We start from the raw sequence: 18,379 nt of genomic DNA, 5'->3' as shown, positions 1-18,379 counted from the left end.
TTTTTTTTAGTAAATGAAGGCAGTCTTTTGTGTGCTTATGTTCATACATGTACTCAATTTTAAAACCTAACAAACAAAATATTCTGTCTTGATATATAAAACCGTAGAACAAAAAGTTAATTACACATTTTACACGTACCTATTGTTTGAAAATCAATCCATTAGTGGTGGATGAAAATGTAAGTGCTTTTATTCAACTCTACCAAGTGTGACTGTTGGGCTGCGTTCAAAACAAATACCATCTGCTATAGGGTGAAAAAAAGAAAAAAGAAAAACCTCACCACACTCCCACACTGCTTTTTTTTTTTTTTTTTTTTTTGTAACACGTTTACATGAAAAATTTGGCTCATTAGCAACTTATTTGCTCATCTTAAGGATTCCAACGCCTACTCTTACTGAACACCATCAGTCAGCTGGCTGAAAGTGCATTTTTCCTCACACAAAAAATGTACGCTTAATGTGAAAGCAACATAATGTTGATCTGTGTGCGTTTTCACTAAAGGTAAAGTAAAAGCCCCCGTGAATCTCATATTGGGCCATCCCTAGGTGCATTTAAAGGTGAAGAATCACTGTGAAAATTGAAAACAAGGAGACAACAGAATACCAAGATTGCTTTAGAAGATATAGATATATATTTTTTTTCAGATTTGAATAGTAATGTCAAAAATACACACTATGATATACAGTTTGCACTACATCATCTTAGCATGACAGACGCCACAAATAGTAACTGAAATATTAATTTAAATATTAAATAAACTGATGGTAAGTAAATTGAAAAGTGAACGTGTAAACACTAAACTAATGTTACTCATTCTATTGCAACAGTTCCAATAAAGTGGTTTTTGTAACAGTACAAAAGTATTAGAATATGACTATTTTCTGTTCCGTTTCCAGTTATAACAAAGAACCAAAAGGGGAAAAAAAATAAAAATAAAATAAAATCCACAGTGCACAGTTTGATGTTCTGCTGCGATGTTTTCAGGTACATTATTGTGATTGCATGTTTCTTGATGGTCCAAGATTAGTGTTGCACCACAGCCTGGTTCCGCCTGCTTCCTCATAAACAGCTCAGGAATCATGGGGTCGCACATTAGAGATCATGTTCTGTAGAGCCAATCATATGAAAAATAAGGAGAATCTTAGCAATCATGGGCTTTGTGTTGAATTAGAAGGAAATTAGAGACAACATAAACAAAAATGGAACTTATTCTGAGAGGAAAAACAACATTTTGATTTGTGCCAGCAGAGAAAAAAAAAAAGACCTGAACTTCTCTGATTAAATTAAAGCCAGATAGTAGAGGGGATGCATTAAATTCCAGGAGAAGAAGAAACGATATGATTCTAATATGGCAAAAAAACAAAACAAACAAAAAACATTTTGAACAGTATCATGAACTCCTCCAATAGCTAACTTTCTTACTAAACCCCTCTGTTCCAAGGATGTGCAATTCACAAAGAACAAGGCGTATCTATGACGAGTCTCTCAGGCTCCTTGTCGACCCTATTTTCATTTTATTGGGCGATGAACAGGATGGAACTGAAGTCTTCGGATACAGGTCAACCTCATCTCTCTCTCTCTCTCACAAAAAAATGTCACACAACCGACTGATGGAGTGAGTTGGAGTCTAGTGCTGGCTTCGAGGTGTGGCTGAAGTTTCAGTAATGGACTGTCAGATGAAAGGATGAAGCGTTGGGCTTCAGCAGCGAGGAGAAAATGAAGGATCTATGGGAGATTCTGTGAAGGACTGGAGCTCGTAGGCAGCACCGCTGTCCACCTCCATGGACTTCCTGGAGAACAACAGACGGATGTCTCTATGAAGGTAGAGCTTTCCAGACTTTGAGCTCTGGAACCTGGTGGTGATGAGAAGGGAGAAGATGAGGATAGAAGGAAAAACAGGGTTTCACAAACTGAAGTTTAAGACTTTTTAAGACCATGTTAAATTAATTTTAAGACCTGTATCGTGACAGAAATGTACAAAAGAAACATCTATCACCCCCGTAGTACCAAGGTTTTTGCACTGGATGAATGTAGCATCGTGTGGGTTAGCAACAGAAGTGATCCGATGGCTAAAGGTCGTCCAGCAAATTGGTGAAAAATGTGCACTTAAACTATGATACTTTTTTGAGCTAGCTAGATTTTTCTTAGCTTTAAGACTTTTCAAGAATGCTTGGACATCCTGAAAAAAAACTAAACAAAACAGGAAAGCTGAGTAACCAGTCCCAGACAGAAGCAGCCATGTCACCTCAGATGGATGAGGTAGCGCAGCGTGCGGCCTTGGCCCGGAATGAGGGGCTTCCTGTTGGTCTGATTGTTGGCGTCGCGGCGAACGGGAACAGAAAAGGTTCTCTGGCGTAGGAAGGTCTGGTGTCCAGCTGGCATGGCTCTTAGGTCGTACATCACAACAAACATCTTCACCACTGTCTTGTTAGGGTTGAATAAGGTCTGAGGGACGGAACCAGACAGAACAGCACGGTTTAAACAGACCTTCCAGGATCTCATGAAGATTAAATGTTAATGTAAACAATAGCAGGCGACACCATAAAGATAGGATTCAATATGGAATCCACATTGAACATCAAATGTTGCTGTCACATTGACTGACATTTTGTTGACATTTGTGAAAAAGCTTAACAAAACTAGCTTTTGTTGAGGGTATTTGTTTAAGCCCTGTGATCAGATACCAATACTGAGAAACTTAAAGTAAATAAAAATATATTATCCAAAAATAAGCATTTTATACTTTTTTTTTAAAACTACAACCGTGCATAATAATAAAAATCTGAATTTTTCACCCTTTAATAATCTCTTGACAAAACAAAATAGTGGAAATGCATCATATCATACACTAAATTAAAGTAGTTCAGCATATTTTGAGTCAGTAGTAAATTAGGGTAAATTTACATTCATTTCCTTCTGGCTGTTTTGTTTTGCTTTGACTTGCAGATTTTGTTGATTTTCTGAGCGACAATTGTTTCTAATACTACAATAAACACTGCTGAATACAAAAATGATTTATTAAAATCAATGCTACAAACTTCCATATTTCTTTGTTTTGAAATTTGAAGTTCAAAGACATACTTTTGTTGTATAAAATGATTTTGCCACTTGCTACCTGTTGGCTATGTGTGCAGATGCATTGGATTTACTGTGCATTAAAGCTAACCTGGCTTACACCTCTGTGTGTCAATGGACGACACAATGTGCTCATCTTTCTTCTGTAAGTTGAGTGTACAGAAGACATTTTAAATATAGAAATCTAGGAGCCAAATGGGAATTAAAATCCAAGGCCTTTGCAGCGCTTTCGAACCAGGACCTTATAAGATGAAGTTTCCCATCTGGCCACTAGGTGACTCCAACTTCTGCTTAGTGGCTTGGCTTAATCTGCCCTTTGTTCATGCTGCAATGGAAATACTGCATTGACATAAATATTCTTGACATTTCTAAAACTGAAAAAGAAATTCCTAACCACTTGAATGGTTCCTGATGCAGGTACACGGTAGCCCCTTTTTCCCAGGGACTCCAGGTTAATCACACCCTGTGAGAGAACATAACAACAATCACGGTGTCACCAGCAGCCATCCCAAAGGAGCTCACACACTTACACACACGCACGCACCCCCCCCCCCGCGCGCGCACACACACACACACACTAAGGACAGTTTTATCTTCAGGCTCAGCCATGCAGGGTTAAACAAGAAAAAGAAATAAAAAAAAAGGAATTTGGTTCAGGAGGAAATCTAGCTCACCATGTATGGGGAGGGAGCGTTGTCATCGGAGACGCTGTAGAATGACACGTCTACCGGCAGGGTCAGGTGACTTGGGCAGAAAGAGCCGCTGGCTCCCACCTCTGCTGTGAAACCTTCTACTGTCCCTAAAGGCTCAAGTCGATAGTTCAACACACACTCCTAGAGAACAGTTAGATATCAAACAATAAAGATTAAGGGATATTTTTATTATTGAATCCCCCCAAAGGGGGGAAAAATAAATAAATCAACATTTGAGTCTAGAGATTGTTCAGCATGAAACATTTTTGGATTAGGGACACAAACAATTAATCGACTTACGATTAATTGTCAATTAATGGCTTATTAAATTCAAATTAGTTCTAATCAATTAACTATACACAGCGACAACGTCTTAAACAAAATTACTGTTTTGTTTTGAAAGCGAGAATGTACTGTAAGGTGTTAGGACCATTGTTCATAGAAAAAGAAAAATAGGAGGAAATTTACACCAAAAAACAAGACAAAAAATGAAGATATTTCTGAGGATACATCTGAGCTTTGCCAGAAAATAATCTCAGAGATATTCTAGAAAAAACATGGAAATTTCTGAGTTTCAAGTTCCGGTTCATGAGTTCCAAAAATGTTGGATTTTCCAAACTCAGAAAATTTCCAGAAGTGGAAAATTTTTGACTTTCAAAAGTCAAAAATTTCTAATCAAAATTTTCTTCATAAGCTTTTTGCTTTAGATATCTAACATGCTGCCAAAAATTTTAAAAAATGTTAAGTTTTTGTAGAAATTTTCTGAAATTAATCTAAAAAAAAAATTCTGTTTTTCTAGCAAGCTTTTGACATTTCAAACTCAGAAATGCCCACCTTTTTTTCTAGAAAACTGCTGAGTTTTTTGGCAGAATTTCTCTCTTTTTTATTTTCATACATGCCCCAGACACACCATGTAAATGTGATGATGACAGAAAAGCAGAGGGCAAATTGTAACATGCTACAAAAAGGCACGATGCCAATAAGTACTGTTGATTTTCAGGGTTGCCTATGTCTAATATTCAAGAAAACCATAATTATCAGTTTATTCAGTCAATATTTAACACAGATGACACACAAAAAAAAGAATGTGCTTCTTTTTTAAAATTCACAATAAGAAAATAAAATGTATGTTTTGGAAAAACCAAACTCAGGTTTTTAAAAAAGTGGCCAATTAATCGTTAATTAATCGTTAGCTGATTGATAAGAACGATCAAGTTTAGATTAACTCATTGATCGATAGCTTGCATCCCCATTTTTGACAGAAGACGACTGATGATGTGTTCTACCTCAAAGTTTCCCAGCAGGCTTAGACTGGCAGGAGGAGCGCTGGCGCTGAACAGCTGATGTGACTCATCGGTGTTCTCATCTGTCTTTGGACACACCCTAAAGGGTTAAAACCACACATGCTCGATCAACTTGTTCTTGAAGCGCTGATGTAACATAATCTCATTGTGCTCCAAGCGACAAAAGCCTCCTGGTATGTGTGTTAAACACCACCTGAGGCTCACCTATATGTTTGCAAACAGCAGTGTTAGCCAGCTGAACAACAAGGTTGACTTGTCCCACTCGGATCTTTAAGTAGCGATGAATTTCTAAGGTATTTTCATCAGATGTAAGCGTGATAGTTGAAGTGAAGCATCAGCCTGGATTTCTGAACTCTTCAAACATCTGCTTTCCAAAGAACACCGCTGAAAGCTCCCACCCACAGCTTCTGTGTGTAGGCTGAGCCATGAATCCGTTTGTATATAAAGCCAACTTAGTTCTGACTGCCATTTACAGATGGATGTGTGCTATTGTAGCTTGAGCCACAGAGAAAAATTAGCTTTCCCTTCCGTCCATAGAAAAACATCAAAACACAATAATGTCCAACCAATGAAAGTGTTGCCGCTTTGGCTGGTTACGGACAGATAATATTCTTATTTCAAGTACACATTGAAGCGGCAAGAACCGATTAACCTGGGACTTCAAACTCTTCTTGCTCTGGTGTGGCAGATTAATTTTTAAAAACAAGAATTGGCTGCAAAGTTTGAATGATTTGTGGCCACACTCCAAAGCATCATACAACCAAACTAATATTTGCTTGATGGTTCCATATAAAGTTCCAGAGAAAACGCATGTGATATTTGGCAACCTTTCCCATCAGAAATACCAGAACTGGTTTAATGAGGTTTCTAGCTCAGACCAAATCATTCCAGGAGTTCATCATCTGGTTTCATAGTTTCTAAAACCAGCTTGGATGCGAGTTTGTTTGGGATCACTGTTGAAACACCAAGCTGTGTCCCAAGTTTCAACCACATGGAATTTTGCTGAGAAAGGACTCAGCAAAATGGCTGCAAAGAGTATCACAATACAGATGTATCATATCAGTCATCATTGATAAAATATTGATTAGTTTTTTGCTTTCGATATCTAAAATGCTGCCACACTGGTGACCTCTTCAGCTTTAGAGTTTCCTCTCGAGGTGTTGTACTCATGTTGTCCTTTCACTCCAGGTTGTTTGTCATTTTTAAGCAGTTATGAGGCATGGTGGTGAAACCTGAAACTGCTGCTGCACAAGTTACTCAGGTTGTTGCTTGGTAACCAAATAATGAACAAGTTAGTTGATGCTACCCAACCTGCTTAACTGGCCCATGAGAGATTAAGTAGTTAAAGACTTTCTTCTGCCTAAATCTCCCATTATACTACGTGGTTCAATGAAATTATTGAACATTCTATTAAAGGTATTTTCTATTGATACTGATTACATCAGTCGTGATTTATTGTCAAGCCCTAATTTGAGATGAAATTAAGAATTAGGTTGGAATTAAAACAAGATGCAGCAAAATAGAGCATCAGCATGATGCGGCCACTACCATGCTTTACAGTACAGTGTTCTCAGGCTTTGACACCTTACAAATACATTATTAGTCAAACATATTGTTAATCTAACTATCCATAACACCTGATGCATTTTTTTCCTGAAATGCATCAGGAAAAAAAACAACAATATACTTCAAGCCCTGTGCTTTAAAAAATAAAAGAGAGAAATAAAGAGTAAGCTTGAGCTTTCCAAGTTCCAATATTTTCTACTCTACTGCATATATACTGCATCTCTGGAGAAGCTTATAGTTATTAAAAGAGGACTGCTGGTTCAACTAAAATGCATAATTTAATGATAATAAAGTCTGTTATCTTGATTAATACAATTCAGTTCTTCCACCCACTCTCCTGCAGATCCCCCAACACGGCCTGATAGAAGATGTTACTATGTTGTTCCATTTGGCAGCAAATTTCACATCTATCTTCCAGCTCTGAGAGCAATTTTTTAAGCATAAACCAGGGGGAAAAAACCCCATAAAACAGAGCTGTCGTTGGGGGAAAAAAATCAAAATACAGTCGGTTTCAAATTCGACATGCAAAGAATAAGTAACTGTAGCCGGCAGGAAGCTGACAGACGAGGAAGATATCAGCTGTTATTACACCCGCCCTGGATCAGTGACTTGAGCCTCATTCAACCTTGGCCTGGTGGACACACTGATGTTTGCAACTACATTAAGAGAGATCCCAGGTGAGAAAATGTGTACCTTTTCCCAGAGGCCCAAGGCAAACCCTTACAGCCAGTCAGAGAGATGTCCAGGTCAAAGTAACCTGTTTGATTTTTCCTCTGAGGAACCTGCAGCAGACACACAGAACATGATTAAACCCGAACAGGCCACGGTTCCTTCTTGACAGTTAAATATTGCATTTTCATTACAAGCAGAAAGCAAATGTGATCTACAGTGGAGGTGTGTTGAAAACAAGCAAAGGCAGTTAAAATTAAACTACTTGAATAATGTTAACGCATGACTAAGTGTGAATTGGGATGTGTGAATGTGAGTCCCTGAGTTCACAGAAGTGTGACTGGATTGGAGAGAAACTAAAAAAAAAAAAAAAACACAACAACAAAATAAAAAAACAAAAGAAAAGAAAAGCAACAATAATTCCTACGACTGCTAAAATAATTAGTAGTGAAGTTATAATAATGGCATCCCATCCAGAACATTTATTTGTTCTTTTTTCATACTTAGATATAGGCGAACATTAAGGAAGAAACCCAGAGATGGAAAATACAGATTTAAAATGTGTCTTTTGATGTCTAAATAAAAACTAAGTTCTCAGAATAAAATTTGTTTATTGAAATAAAAAAATGCCTTTAACACACTACACTTCAATCTCATTGTATCGCTGGATTTACAATTCTTGTCATAACTGTGTTTTTTTTTCTTTTTTCTTTATCAAAAATACCTATAAATAATAATTTATATAGCTGCACATATATTTAAGAGAAGTATCAAATTAAACAAATAATTTGATAATTTTGCTGTTCTGCTCTTCATGGGGATACAATCTGATATTAGCTGGTTCTGATTTTTCATTTGTCTTATCTTGATCCACTTTTTCATGTGTTTTTTTTAAACCTATGTTCAAACTCTACATTTTTCTGTAAGGAACATTGAATTGCTTTGTACATGAAATGTGCTCTACAAATATATTTGCCCTGCCTGATTACGTAGGCCAGTCATCTGCAACATTTACAATCCAAAGAGCCATTCTTGCTACAGTCCAGTTAAAGTTTAACTTGTTTAGAGCTAATAACGATGCATGATTTGTTGGAAAAGAAAGAGAACTTATAATTTTGATCAACATCTACTCCAGGAAATGTAATGACATTCTTAAAGAATAGCCATTTCTTTCTGATTTTTGGGTGTTAGCATGAAGAAAATCATAAAACTTTTAATAAAATATTTTCTCCAAAGGGACAAATTAAGAAAAATGTTAATAAAACACAGTTTATAACCAAATAATAAAAATTAGATCTAAAAACATATTGCTGTTTTTTTAGTGTCATTCTGTTATGAAAAGTTAACACAACCATTCCATGAAAAAAAATGAATTTGTTGTTATATCTACATATAAAAATATTAGCTGGTTCGACAAGCTGCTCATTAAAACTGAATAAAATGTGTGATGGAAAGATTTAGCAGTTTCAAAAATCCTCATTTTTAATCGCTTTGTCTGCCTTGCAATTAATAACTAACCTATGCTTAGTCTGAGCATTAACTCATAACTTGGTAGCCCAGCAGCAAAAAGAAGAGAGAAGTTGCTAATACTTTAGTCTCTTGAAGACAAACATTCATTGTATTTTCATGGGTGGCTGTGCAGGGAGTCACGGTTTCTGCGGCTGATGACAAAGAGTGGCAACTTTGTTGTTCTAACAAAAAGCAACCACGTGGACTCCCACGCTAACTGCTCTGCACGCCTGTGTGTTTAATGGTCTGACGTTCACTGTACATGAGTGGGCAGCTGCGTGTTTTCTTACGGGGCTGGAGAGCAGAGGCAGGCCGGTGCAGGGGTGGAAGGCCTTCGTTGCCGTGGCGTCCAAAGAGTGGCGATTCTGTTTCTTCCAGCTGTTGCAGGGACGCAGGGGGGAGGGGCTGTGAGGACGCTGCAAGATGGCAATGAAGAAAGGAGAGTGATACATTACATTTTGTAGTAGTAGAGAAAAAAAAAGTGCAGATGCACAATTACGAGATACAAAAACACTAAAGAAACTACGTTATTTTAGTGTTCTGATTGATGAATATTTGTCATGGAAAAGTTTAAATATTCAAAACTATTACAGTTTTTAATAAGATGATGGAATTACTACACAAATTGTATATTTAGTAAAACTCAGTGATGGACCAATAGTGAAAAATTAGATCTAAAAACATATTGCTGTTTTTACTGACATCCCACCACTTTTCAGTAAAAGTAATCAACCATTCCATGAAAAAATCGGTAGTCAGACTACAGTTACTTATCAAAATCACTGTGCTACTGTCTTCTTTGTTATTTACCAATCGTATTTCCTCTACGCGCCTTGTCGAGTGACCGACGTCTCTATGCGACAGAAATGTAAACAATGGAGGAGATGCGCATTTTGTTGGTGGAAAACTGAACTATTTTGAGTTTCTGTCGACAAGTCCGATTATTATAAAGGGCTTTATTTTTTAAAGTCGCTTGTAAATTTAATGAGTGGCGGTTGCGCCTTTTTGGGCTCTGCTTTTGAACGTGAAGTTACTCATTTGGGCTTGGAAATAAGCAGAGACTCAATAAATCCCAGGTCTCTTGAAGACAAACATTCATTGTATTTTCATGGTGGCTGTGCAGGAGAATAATTTGAACTGATGACAAAGAGTGGCAACTTTGTTGTTCTAACAAAAAGCAACCACGTGGACTCCAATAATTATAATGGCAACTGCACGCCACTATAATTATTAATATTAAGATAAGTGTCACAAATCTGTGCAGCCATCTTAGCTGTGGAGCTGACATCAAACGCAGGGCCAGAACACAGAACCTGGAGGTGGGGGGCTTAAAATCCTACTTACAGTTTTCCAGACACAAAATTACTCACGTTTTTTTATTTTTTGTACTGTTTTTTGTACGATCTCCTCTTCAGTTCAACCTTATCAGTGGAGACACATTGTTGATGTTACCATTATAAATTAGCTGACAATTAAGTATTGGCAAAGCTCAATGTGGCGTTGTTGTTAGCAGCTGCTGAAAGTAAAAACTAAAAGTTACTTTTTAGTGTTCTGATTGATGAATATTTGTCCAAATCAAGTAGTCAGTAATATAACTAAGTTATTTTTTCAAGGAGTAAGATGATGGAATTACTACACAAATTGTATATTTAGTAAAACTCAGTGATGGATGTGTGGGGCAGTATTCATAAAACATATAGATTAGATTTTTCCATTACAGAAGACAGTTATTGGAGTAATTATTGGAAGAGGACGCAGATCACACAAACCCAATATTTAGAGTTAAACTTATTGAGACTTCATGAATTGACAAGAGTAAATATTTTAAAACTGATGTACATGTGTATTGTTTTGTTTATTTCAAATATGTCTGCAATAGTCTTCTGAGTTGAATAGTCAATTTTCATTTTGTGAATAGGGGCAAATTTTCAGAAAAAAGTTTTTACTTCTTACTGCTTCTTTTCATGCATGATTTCTTTTAGTCTTTACATGAACTATTTACATCTCTTACTGAGTGAATCATTCTAGATATATACAGTTTTAGAACGATCAACCTACAATGAGATGAGGGATTTGGATCAGTTTGGATAGCTACAGGATTATTTCATAAAAGGATTCTATAGAGAATCACAAATACCAATATGTTGGGTATTAAGTTATAATACCAATATTAGGTTAGCCAAGCAGTTTTTTGTTTGAAGTCTTGTCCTCTTGTCAGTCACGTCATTTAAACACAATCTACAGAAAAATTGGTTTCTGAATCCAAAATTGTTTCTGAATCAAATCTTGACCCCCAAAATTGGAATCCAATCTCTAGACATTGAATATTTTGCCAATCTAAAAAGGAGCTGAGCCAAAATGATCTTACGAGGATTGAGGGTGATGGAGTCATTTCTGGACTGGATGCGAAGGAGTCACACTCTGAGGGCGCCTGGTTCTCGTCCCGCAGAGCAGACGCCTGAGCTTGCATGCCGTTCTGGTGCAGAGTCTGATGCTTGCTGTTGTCATGGATTCTGTAACAGTTTGAGGCTGGGCTGGCGCTGTGGTTGTTCCAGCTGAACATCTGGGCATTTCTTGGTTTGTTCTCCAGGACAGGGGAGGGAGGCGGGGTGTCATGGCTGCTGGGTGTCCTGACTGGGAGCTTCTCCTGCGGGGAAGCACGTAAACGGCAGGGTGCCCGGGTGTCGGCCTGGCCATTGAGTGAGGTCTCTTCAAGTGTAAACTGAGCACCGTTTTGGGCCCGCGGTCCGCCTTGGTGCTTGTCTGTGCAAACGGGCGAGTGAGAGGCAGCGTTGTGCGTACCGTCTCTTTGAGGTTCGTGGCTGGGTACATGGCCATTGGCGCAGCCGTTGCTGGCTGGTGGGGGGTGAGAGTACGTGCGCACGGTGTGTGTGATTGTGGTCATGTGCACGTGGTGGTGCAGCGGGCTGGTGCTGCGGCTGTGCCGGGGGGACGAAGGCGGGACGGCCAGCCTCTCCTGGATGAGCCTGGTGATGTCTTGCACCGCCTGGGCAATGAGCGAGCTGTCCCGATCGTTCTCCTTGTCTCTGTCCGTCACTTCTCCGTTCCACTCCTCTGCCTCTGCCATCCTAAGTTTCCTGCAGGCAGCGGGTTTCGGGGAGGAGCTCTCCCGCTTGATAAAGCGTGATGTCTCTGTCACAGGGGTACTAAACGGTGCGGGCTTAGCGCGTCCCACCGACTCGTAAGGGCGCGTCTCAGGTTCTTTGGTCTTACCGGCGGCTTTGTCATCGTGATTGCCGCTCCACATGGCTTTATGAGGGCTGTCGGTGGCAAACAGGCCTGGGGGAAGTGGCGGTGCTGTCGGGTCGCAGAAGTTGAGCCTTTGTGCGATTCGAGCTATGACTTCCTGTCGCTCCTGCAGCAGGGAGCCAATGAGGGGATTGGTTTCGCTTCCGGAAGGCCTGGGGGAGGGGCACCGGGACGACTCGGCCATGGACAAGTTCTTGAAACTTCTTAGAGGCTCTGGGATGGGAGCCTTGGACTGGTCGGTGTTGCTGGTGCCACAGGTGTAGTCGTCCACTGGGGTGGGATCGGATGAACCGTTGAGCGCCGTGTACAACCACTTCCCCGCTTTACCCGAGGTAAGTGGGGAGGGGGAGTTGGAGCGTGAAGGCGTGGGGGAGCGGGCGGGTCGGTAGAAGAGTGGCGAGCCCTGCCGCTGGGGGATGTTGACCTGCGGGAGCTCTCCGTTGTGAAACATGTGGTTCTCTCCAGGCTCCTGGCTCTTCTTGCTGTATGGATGTGACATGGCGGTGTGAGCAAGGCTGTTGATCGGGATGTTGTTGATGGGCAGATTAGGGATGGGCAGTCCGTTGAGTAGAAGGCTAGACGTGGAGTTGGAGCTCTTGCCGTACATGTTGGAGTTGGGATGGAGGTTGTCTTTGCCAGGCTCCTGTCTCTTCTTCAGAGTGGGCAGGCCACCGTGGCTGCCAAGGGTGGGGCTGAGGCTGGGGGTCTTGCTGTAGATGGGAGGAAGGCCGGTGTGGATGCTACAGGCCAGGGTGGGGTAGGTGGGCTGGCGGGGGAGTGACTGGACGCGGACCTGCAGGGCAACGCTCTGGGAGACGTTGGGGACGGGAAATATGTGCTCGGATGCAGGCTGGGAAAACTGCCACACCAGATCTTCGTCAGCAGCACTGATCCTGTTGAACAGAGAGGGTGAGAGTTAATACTACAGAGAATTAAAAGATCATAGAAACGTTCATTCATCTCAGGAATTCAACTTCATGTCATACAGGTTCAGAACAGAGTTACATGCATTTATTGCAGTTCATTGTGATGATTTTTTTTCAAGAAGCTAATGAGAACCCAAACTCTTAAAAATAATATATGCTGGTGCCACAGGTGTAGCACCAGCACATATAAAATAAATACTTTTATATAAATAAAATAAATACTTTTGTTTATTTATTTAAGTAATTTTCCATATCCATACCCAAGTGAAAGACACACACAATGCTGAAATAAAACAAGACAACTTTGTTTTTTCTTAAGATAAGAATGCTTATCTTAAGCATCACTCAATTTTTTTGAGAAACTTAATGATGGGTCTTTATCAGCTGTAATAAATCAAAATTAACATTTAATACTTAAAAAAAAAATCTCTAAGTGATGTGTGTACTCACTCTTTGAGCTATACTAGTTAAATAAATTATAATCTTCTTCTTCACTGACAAGGACCTTATGTTGTAAATTTCTAAATTTAAAACTGATTTCAAACGTAGCTCTAGCTCATTTGCCTTAGCAGCATGGTTTGACAGCGGGACTGAAAAGCCTGGTCCCACCAGTGTCAGAGTGTCATGTCCGACCTGTACATGATGTTCCTGGGGACGATGCCATGGGAGGCGCTGAGCCAGGCGCTGAGCTGGGAGAAGAAGACGTAGGATCGTACAGCTAACAGCAGAGTTTTCTCTTCAATGAAACGATCGCCGCTTCTATTTGGAAAAACATAGTTAAAAAAGGGGGGTTGAAAGTGTGCCAGTGTGTCAGGTTAATGAGAAAATGGTCATGGGATGCGTGTCTTATCATTTTTTTTTCCTTTAACAAGAATGTCCCCCCGTTTGTGTGCGTATGTTAGTAGGAAACTGGGCCAATCTGTAAAGGCCAATTATCCCACTTTGCAACTCCCACCCGTGCCAAAAAAAAAAAAAAAAAAAAAACTCATTCTTTTGAAGCTTTTTATGCTGAAGAATTAATCTCTAAAAAACTCAAAAAAAGAAAAGAGTGTTAGGGTTTTAGTCAAAAATGCTGAGGTGAAAATTTTTTGTTTTTAGGGGCCGTTATCTCCAACTCCAGACCAATAACACAACTTGACAGCAACAACCTCCAACAGCAGTAATAAGCGCCCTGCCATGCCACAAAATCTGCTCTCGAACACAACATAACGGTTGCCGCGCTGCTTCCGAATTCCCCAGCTCCCAATCCAATCAAATATCCGTGGGATGCGCAGGAATAAGTCCCATCCAAGCGGCACGAATGACCCAAAGGATGAGCTGCCGATTCCCTGGCGGCGGCAAACCAAATTCCACCCCTACGTCCTGCTTTAAAGGAATAAAGATTCAGAGCTAGCTTCGATTATTTATAGTGCCTTGCAAAAGTTTTCATATCCCAGAGACCTTTTCACAGTTTGCTACATTATAACAAACCTCAATGTATTCCACTGAGAGTTTGTGTGATAGAAACAAAGTATGAAGTGTTACGTCTAGAAAGAAAATGCATGATAATACCACAAGAATTAGCATTTCAAAAGATGCGAAAAAAAATCCATAAATATAAATAAAAGGGTCCATGGCACTTCAGACAAATTGCTGAGGACCCTTAAAAGATCAACTAAAAATAATCAGTAGTCCCATTTCAGGATTTTAGATTTTAGTTTTCTAGACAAATTTTGCAAAAATAACTAAATTCCATTGTGAAGCTTTGATCCGCGAATAACAAACAGGCATAATTGACTAAGCAGGACCTAAAAACAGATCCCACCTATAATATTAACAAACCTCAACAAAACAAGCCAAACAACCTGAAGCCCCAGCAACTTTCTGCTAAATTTGGTAACTCCATATCAAGTTTTCATGGAGTTTAGGGATATAAAAGGCAGACTGGTCTAAAGACCAGTACTTTTAATCACAGTTCCCCTGGTGGCTGAAAGAACGAATAGGCTAGAGGTTTGGAGATGTTGGTTAAACAATCGCAGTTGTTGTTTTGTTTTTTTTTCTCCTAAAGAACTCTGGTGGTCTCATTTTGAAAAGGCATTGTGTACTATACCTTATTTATATATTTATATATATATATTTGCCACCATTATAAAATAATACTTTGTAATTAAAGTTATACCGAGTGATTAAAAGGTTAAAAGTTGAAGAAACAGGAAAAGAAACAAGGTGTTGATGAAGTTAGCAGATGCACAGTATATGGGACTTTTCTTGCATAGTTCATTAACCCATTCAACTTTGTGTGTGTGCACGTGCTTCTGTGTGGCTTACTGTCTTGGAACAGGCTGTAGGGTCCACCTCTCCAACAGCAAAGCATCTTGTTTGATGACTGGGTCACTGATTGGGTCACTTGGGGGACACTCATCACCATAGCAACAGTCTGGCAACAGCATGACCTCGATCATGATAGGGATGTTGTTTCTCCAAAGCAGAATCACCTCGCCTGGCGCACTGGTTGTCAATGCAGGAAGGAGACACAGAGGAGGTGATATTTGAAAGAAAGCGTTATGTTTAAAAAAAAAAAGTTTTCCACTCAGTAATGCAACATAATGGCTATGATGGTTTGGTGGTGATACTGGATTTTTTTTTTTATACGTTCCATGTAGGATAGCTTTTATCTAGATTTACTAAAACCATAGTTCACATTTACCGTTTTGTTACACATAAATATTATATGTTACAGAGTCATGCCAGAGTTCTCAGTCGTTGATGCTCATTTTAAAAATATTGAAAATGTACAATTCCCCATGAATTTAAGGCAAAAATGACTATATTTGGGAGACTATAAATATGGAGCCCAGAAAAAAATGAAAACAGGAAAGAAATGATTGATTTTAACAACATTTTTCAATGAATACGCATCACAACACCAGAGTTTTACACCCTAAGAAACATTCACATGAACAGAGTTCAACACTAATCTCTGGCCACTGACAGCACAACATTGTCAAAACAATGCAGAGAAAAATCCAGTCAGGTTATTCATCATTAAAAAAAAACAAAACAAAAAAAAACAACCCAGAAACTCTTTTATTCTATTTTTAACCATCAAAGTTAATACCGTCAACTTTTCTCTTTGCAACATTGTTTAGCTTATTTCTTCTACTTGTATAAAATAATTTTTTTCTTGTCCCATCAAAACATTTAACAATTTTCACTTAGTAGCTTCTTTTTTGTCTAGCCTGCACCAAATATAACAATCACTGGAGACTAATGTTTTTTAAAAAACATCTTGCAACAACATAAACAACAGTGCAGGATTTTTTAATTTAAGAAAGAGCAAAAGAAAGTGACTAAGAAAGAAAAGATGGAGAGGAAAAAAAAGAAAGAATGAAGGGAAGCCAAAAACAGAAAGAGAAAAACAGATAAAAAGAAATGCAGAAAGAAAAGTATGGACTGAAGGAAAGTTGCGAAGATGAACAACTGCAGATACATGAAAAAAAATTAAGTAAATGACACAAAGAAAGGAGGTATTGACATAGGAAGGCCGAGATAAGGAAGTGCACGAGAAAAACAAAAATAACAAAATAAGGAAGTATGGAAGTAGAAGAGATTAGTATTCATGGAATAGAGAACAAATTTTGTAAAGAAAACCGTTTCTCCAAATTATCCAGATCCAGAAAATACTGAGAAACAGTAGTGTGGGAAACTTTAATATATAAACAATCAGGAAGGCTTTTCAGAGGTAAAATAACCAACCAAATGTGTGACTGATGTGTATGTGGCCATGCGTGTGTGTGTGTGTGTGTGTGTGTGTGTGTGTGTGTGTTGGCACCTGAGGCAGTTTGTCGCTGCATTCATGCTTGTGGAGAGGAGGCATGCCTGACTGAGCCGGGGGGCAGTGCAGCCCCTCAGTCCTGCCTTTCACAGAATACTCCGGTGTCCTTCCCTCTGTGATCAGCAAGGTCAGGAACACCAGGAACTCCTCGGCATCGTACTCGAAAAACTCCTCTGTCGCATCTAAGACAGAAGAACAAAAAAGAGGCAGAAGGTAAGCACAATCACAAAAGAAGCAAACATTGAGCAGGAAAACAGCTGGAGGAAAGCAGATAACTGTTGGCCTATTCAGCGCGTGATCCTGAGGAGTTACAAAAAGAAAAAAAAAGAAATCCTTTAGCAACGACAGACAACCACCCGTATTTTGTTTTTGCTCAGATGGATGGGGTCATTTGACTGAACGAATCCTGTTTGGGGAAGGGCCGTGGGGGAAAGCAGAGCATGACACAACTTTTCCAGTTTGTCCGCCGTAAAGGGAACATATTTAGAGGCTTTGTGTCAGCTGAGCCGTGGGGAGAAGACACACTACAGCTCTTCTCTTACACAGAGAGGGAACAAAAGGCACAAGAACAAGCAGAACTGATAATGACTTCATTCATGCTCATCGGATGACATTCACAAAACCACATATAAGCAAAGACAGCAGGACAGAATAAAGTAGGGTGTGCTACACCTCCCTGCTGCTGTAACGTGGGTGGGACAGACTGAAGCTTTCTGTGGTGAAGAAGGTTCCGTTCCTTCGCAACTTTGTTGGTCAGCAAATGTTTGCTTTCACAGACTGCAGCTAGAGCAACGTTTTGCAGCCGTGACTGTGCGCATTAAAAGTTAAACATGAGAAATCACATGCCGGCTGGAATAGTTTGTACCATGACTGTCTCTGACAGAGACTGTTTGGTTGGAGAATAAAAAAAAGAAAAAAAGAAAAAAAAAAAAGCAAAGATTCTTTTCCTAATGAGTTGAAGAAGCATACCCTCAGCACCACCAGGCTAAAAACACTCTTCAGTGTAGATGCAAATGAAGACTACTCTGAGTTAGCCATTTTCAGCATGAGTAAGGCGTTTCAGAATGGCGTTACAGTAGCTCATCAATATATTACTGAGCTACTGTAACGGAGCTCAGCTAAAAATCTTATTTGAGTTTTTTTTATTTTACTCAAATGACATAGCTAAAACTATGTCATCTAAGGAGTTCTGGGTAGAACATATTTACAGACAAAAAGTGTATCATTTAAATTCAAAATGTATATTTTTTGCGTAATTTTGGCTTAGTTATTGCTTTGTTTGTTCTCTCAGAAAATGGCCTTTTCTTTTAGCCTGCAGAAAACAATTGATTGATTAAGAAATTAAATGATGATTATTTCATTACTATTAATCTGATTGTGATTAATCAGATTAATTGCTTCTGCCCTGCATGGTATTCCTTCTTAAAATTGGGTGCTCTGAGGTGAAAGGCTTATAAAACCGAAGGTCAACTATCAGCGCCAACATCTAATCGGTTTATCTGTATACATATAATAAAACCCTGTTATGTCCATTATAATTGATGCATAGATCC

At 39.2% G+C, this 18,379-nt stretch overlaps 1 protein-coding gene across 2 annotated transcripts; it reads right to left on the bottom strand.

Moving 5' to 3' along the window:
- Positions 1 to 1,166: 1,166 nt before the first annotated feature.
- On the bottom strand, positions 1,167 to 15,483 carry fam214a (family with sequence similarity 214 member A). Of its 2 annotated transcripts, XM_044139519.1 has the most exons (10): positions 15,320 to 15,483; positions 13,646 to 13,771; positions 11,185 to 12,979; positions 9,107 to 9,232; positions 7,332 to 7,420; positions 5,055 to 5,151; positions 3,751 to 3,909; positions 3,471 to 3,539; positions 2,247 to 2,446; positions 1,167 to 1,854 (listed from the first exon to the last, which is right to left on the bottom strand). In XM_044139519.1, the coding sequence occupies exons 1-10, from the start codon at positions 15,451 to 15,453 to the stop codon at positions 1,701 to 1,703; spliced, it is 2,949 nt and encodes a 982-aa protein (XP_043995454.1). In that variant the 5' UTR covers positions 15,454 to 15,483; the 3' UTR covers positions 1,167 to 1,700. The 2 variants fall into 2 exon arrangements, with proteins under 2 accessions (XP_043995454.1, XP_043995458.1); XM_044139523.1 differs by lacking the exon at positions 3,471 to 3,539.
- Between the last annotated feature and the right edge of the window lie 2,896 nt (positions 15,484 to 18,379).

This window comes from Gambusia affinis, linkage group LG02 (assembly GCF_019740435.1).
Source record: "Gambusia affinis linkage group LG02, SWU_Gaff_1.0, whole genome shotgun sequence".
NCBI classification, from domain to species: domain Eukaryota; kingdom Metazoa; phylum Chordata; class Actinopteri; order Cyprinodontiformes; family Poeciliidae; genus Gambusia; species Gambusia affinis.
Note: the sequence above shows the minus strand (reverse complement) of the source record. Positions and strands in the feature narration are given on the sequence as shown.

What these genes read in the sequence shown, in the direction of transcription:
- fam214a (XM_044139519.1), bottom strand. Translation starts at nt 15,453, where the DNA reads ATGATCGAGGTCATGCTGTTGCCAGACTGTTGCTATGGTGATGAGTGT. An exon ending in CATCAGGAACCATTCAAGTG is followed by an intron (nt 2,447 to 3,470) that starts GTTAGGAATTTC and finishes TCCGTCCCTCAG; the next exon opens with ACCTTATTCAACCCTAACAA. An exon ending in CGCTACCTCATCCATCTGAG is followed by an intron (nt 1,855 to 2,246) that starts GTGACATGGCTG and finishes CATCACCACCAG; the next exon opens with GTTCCAGAGCTCAAAGTCTG.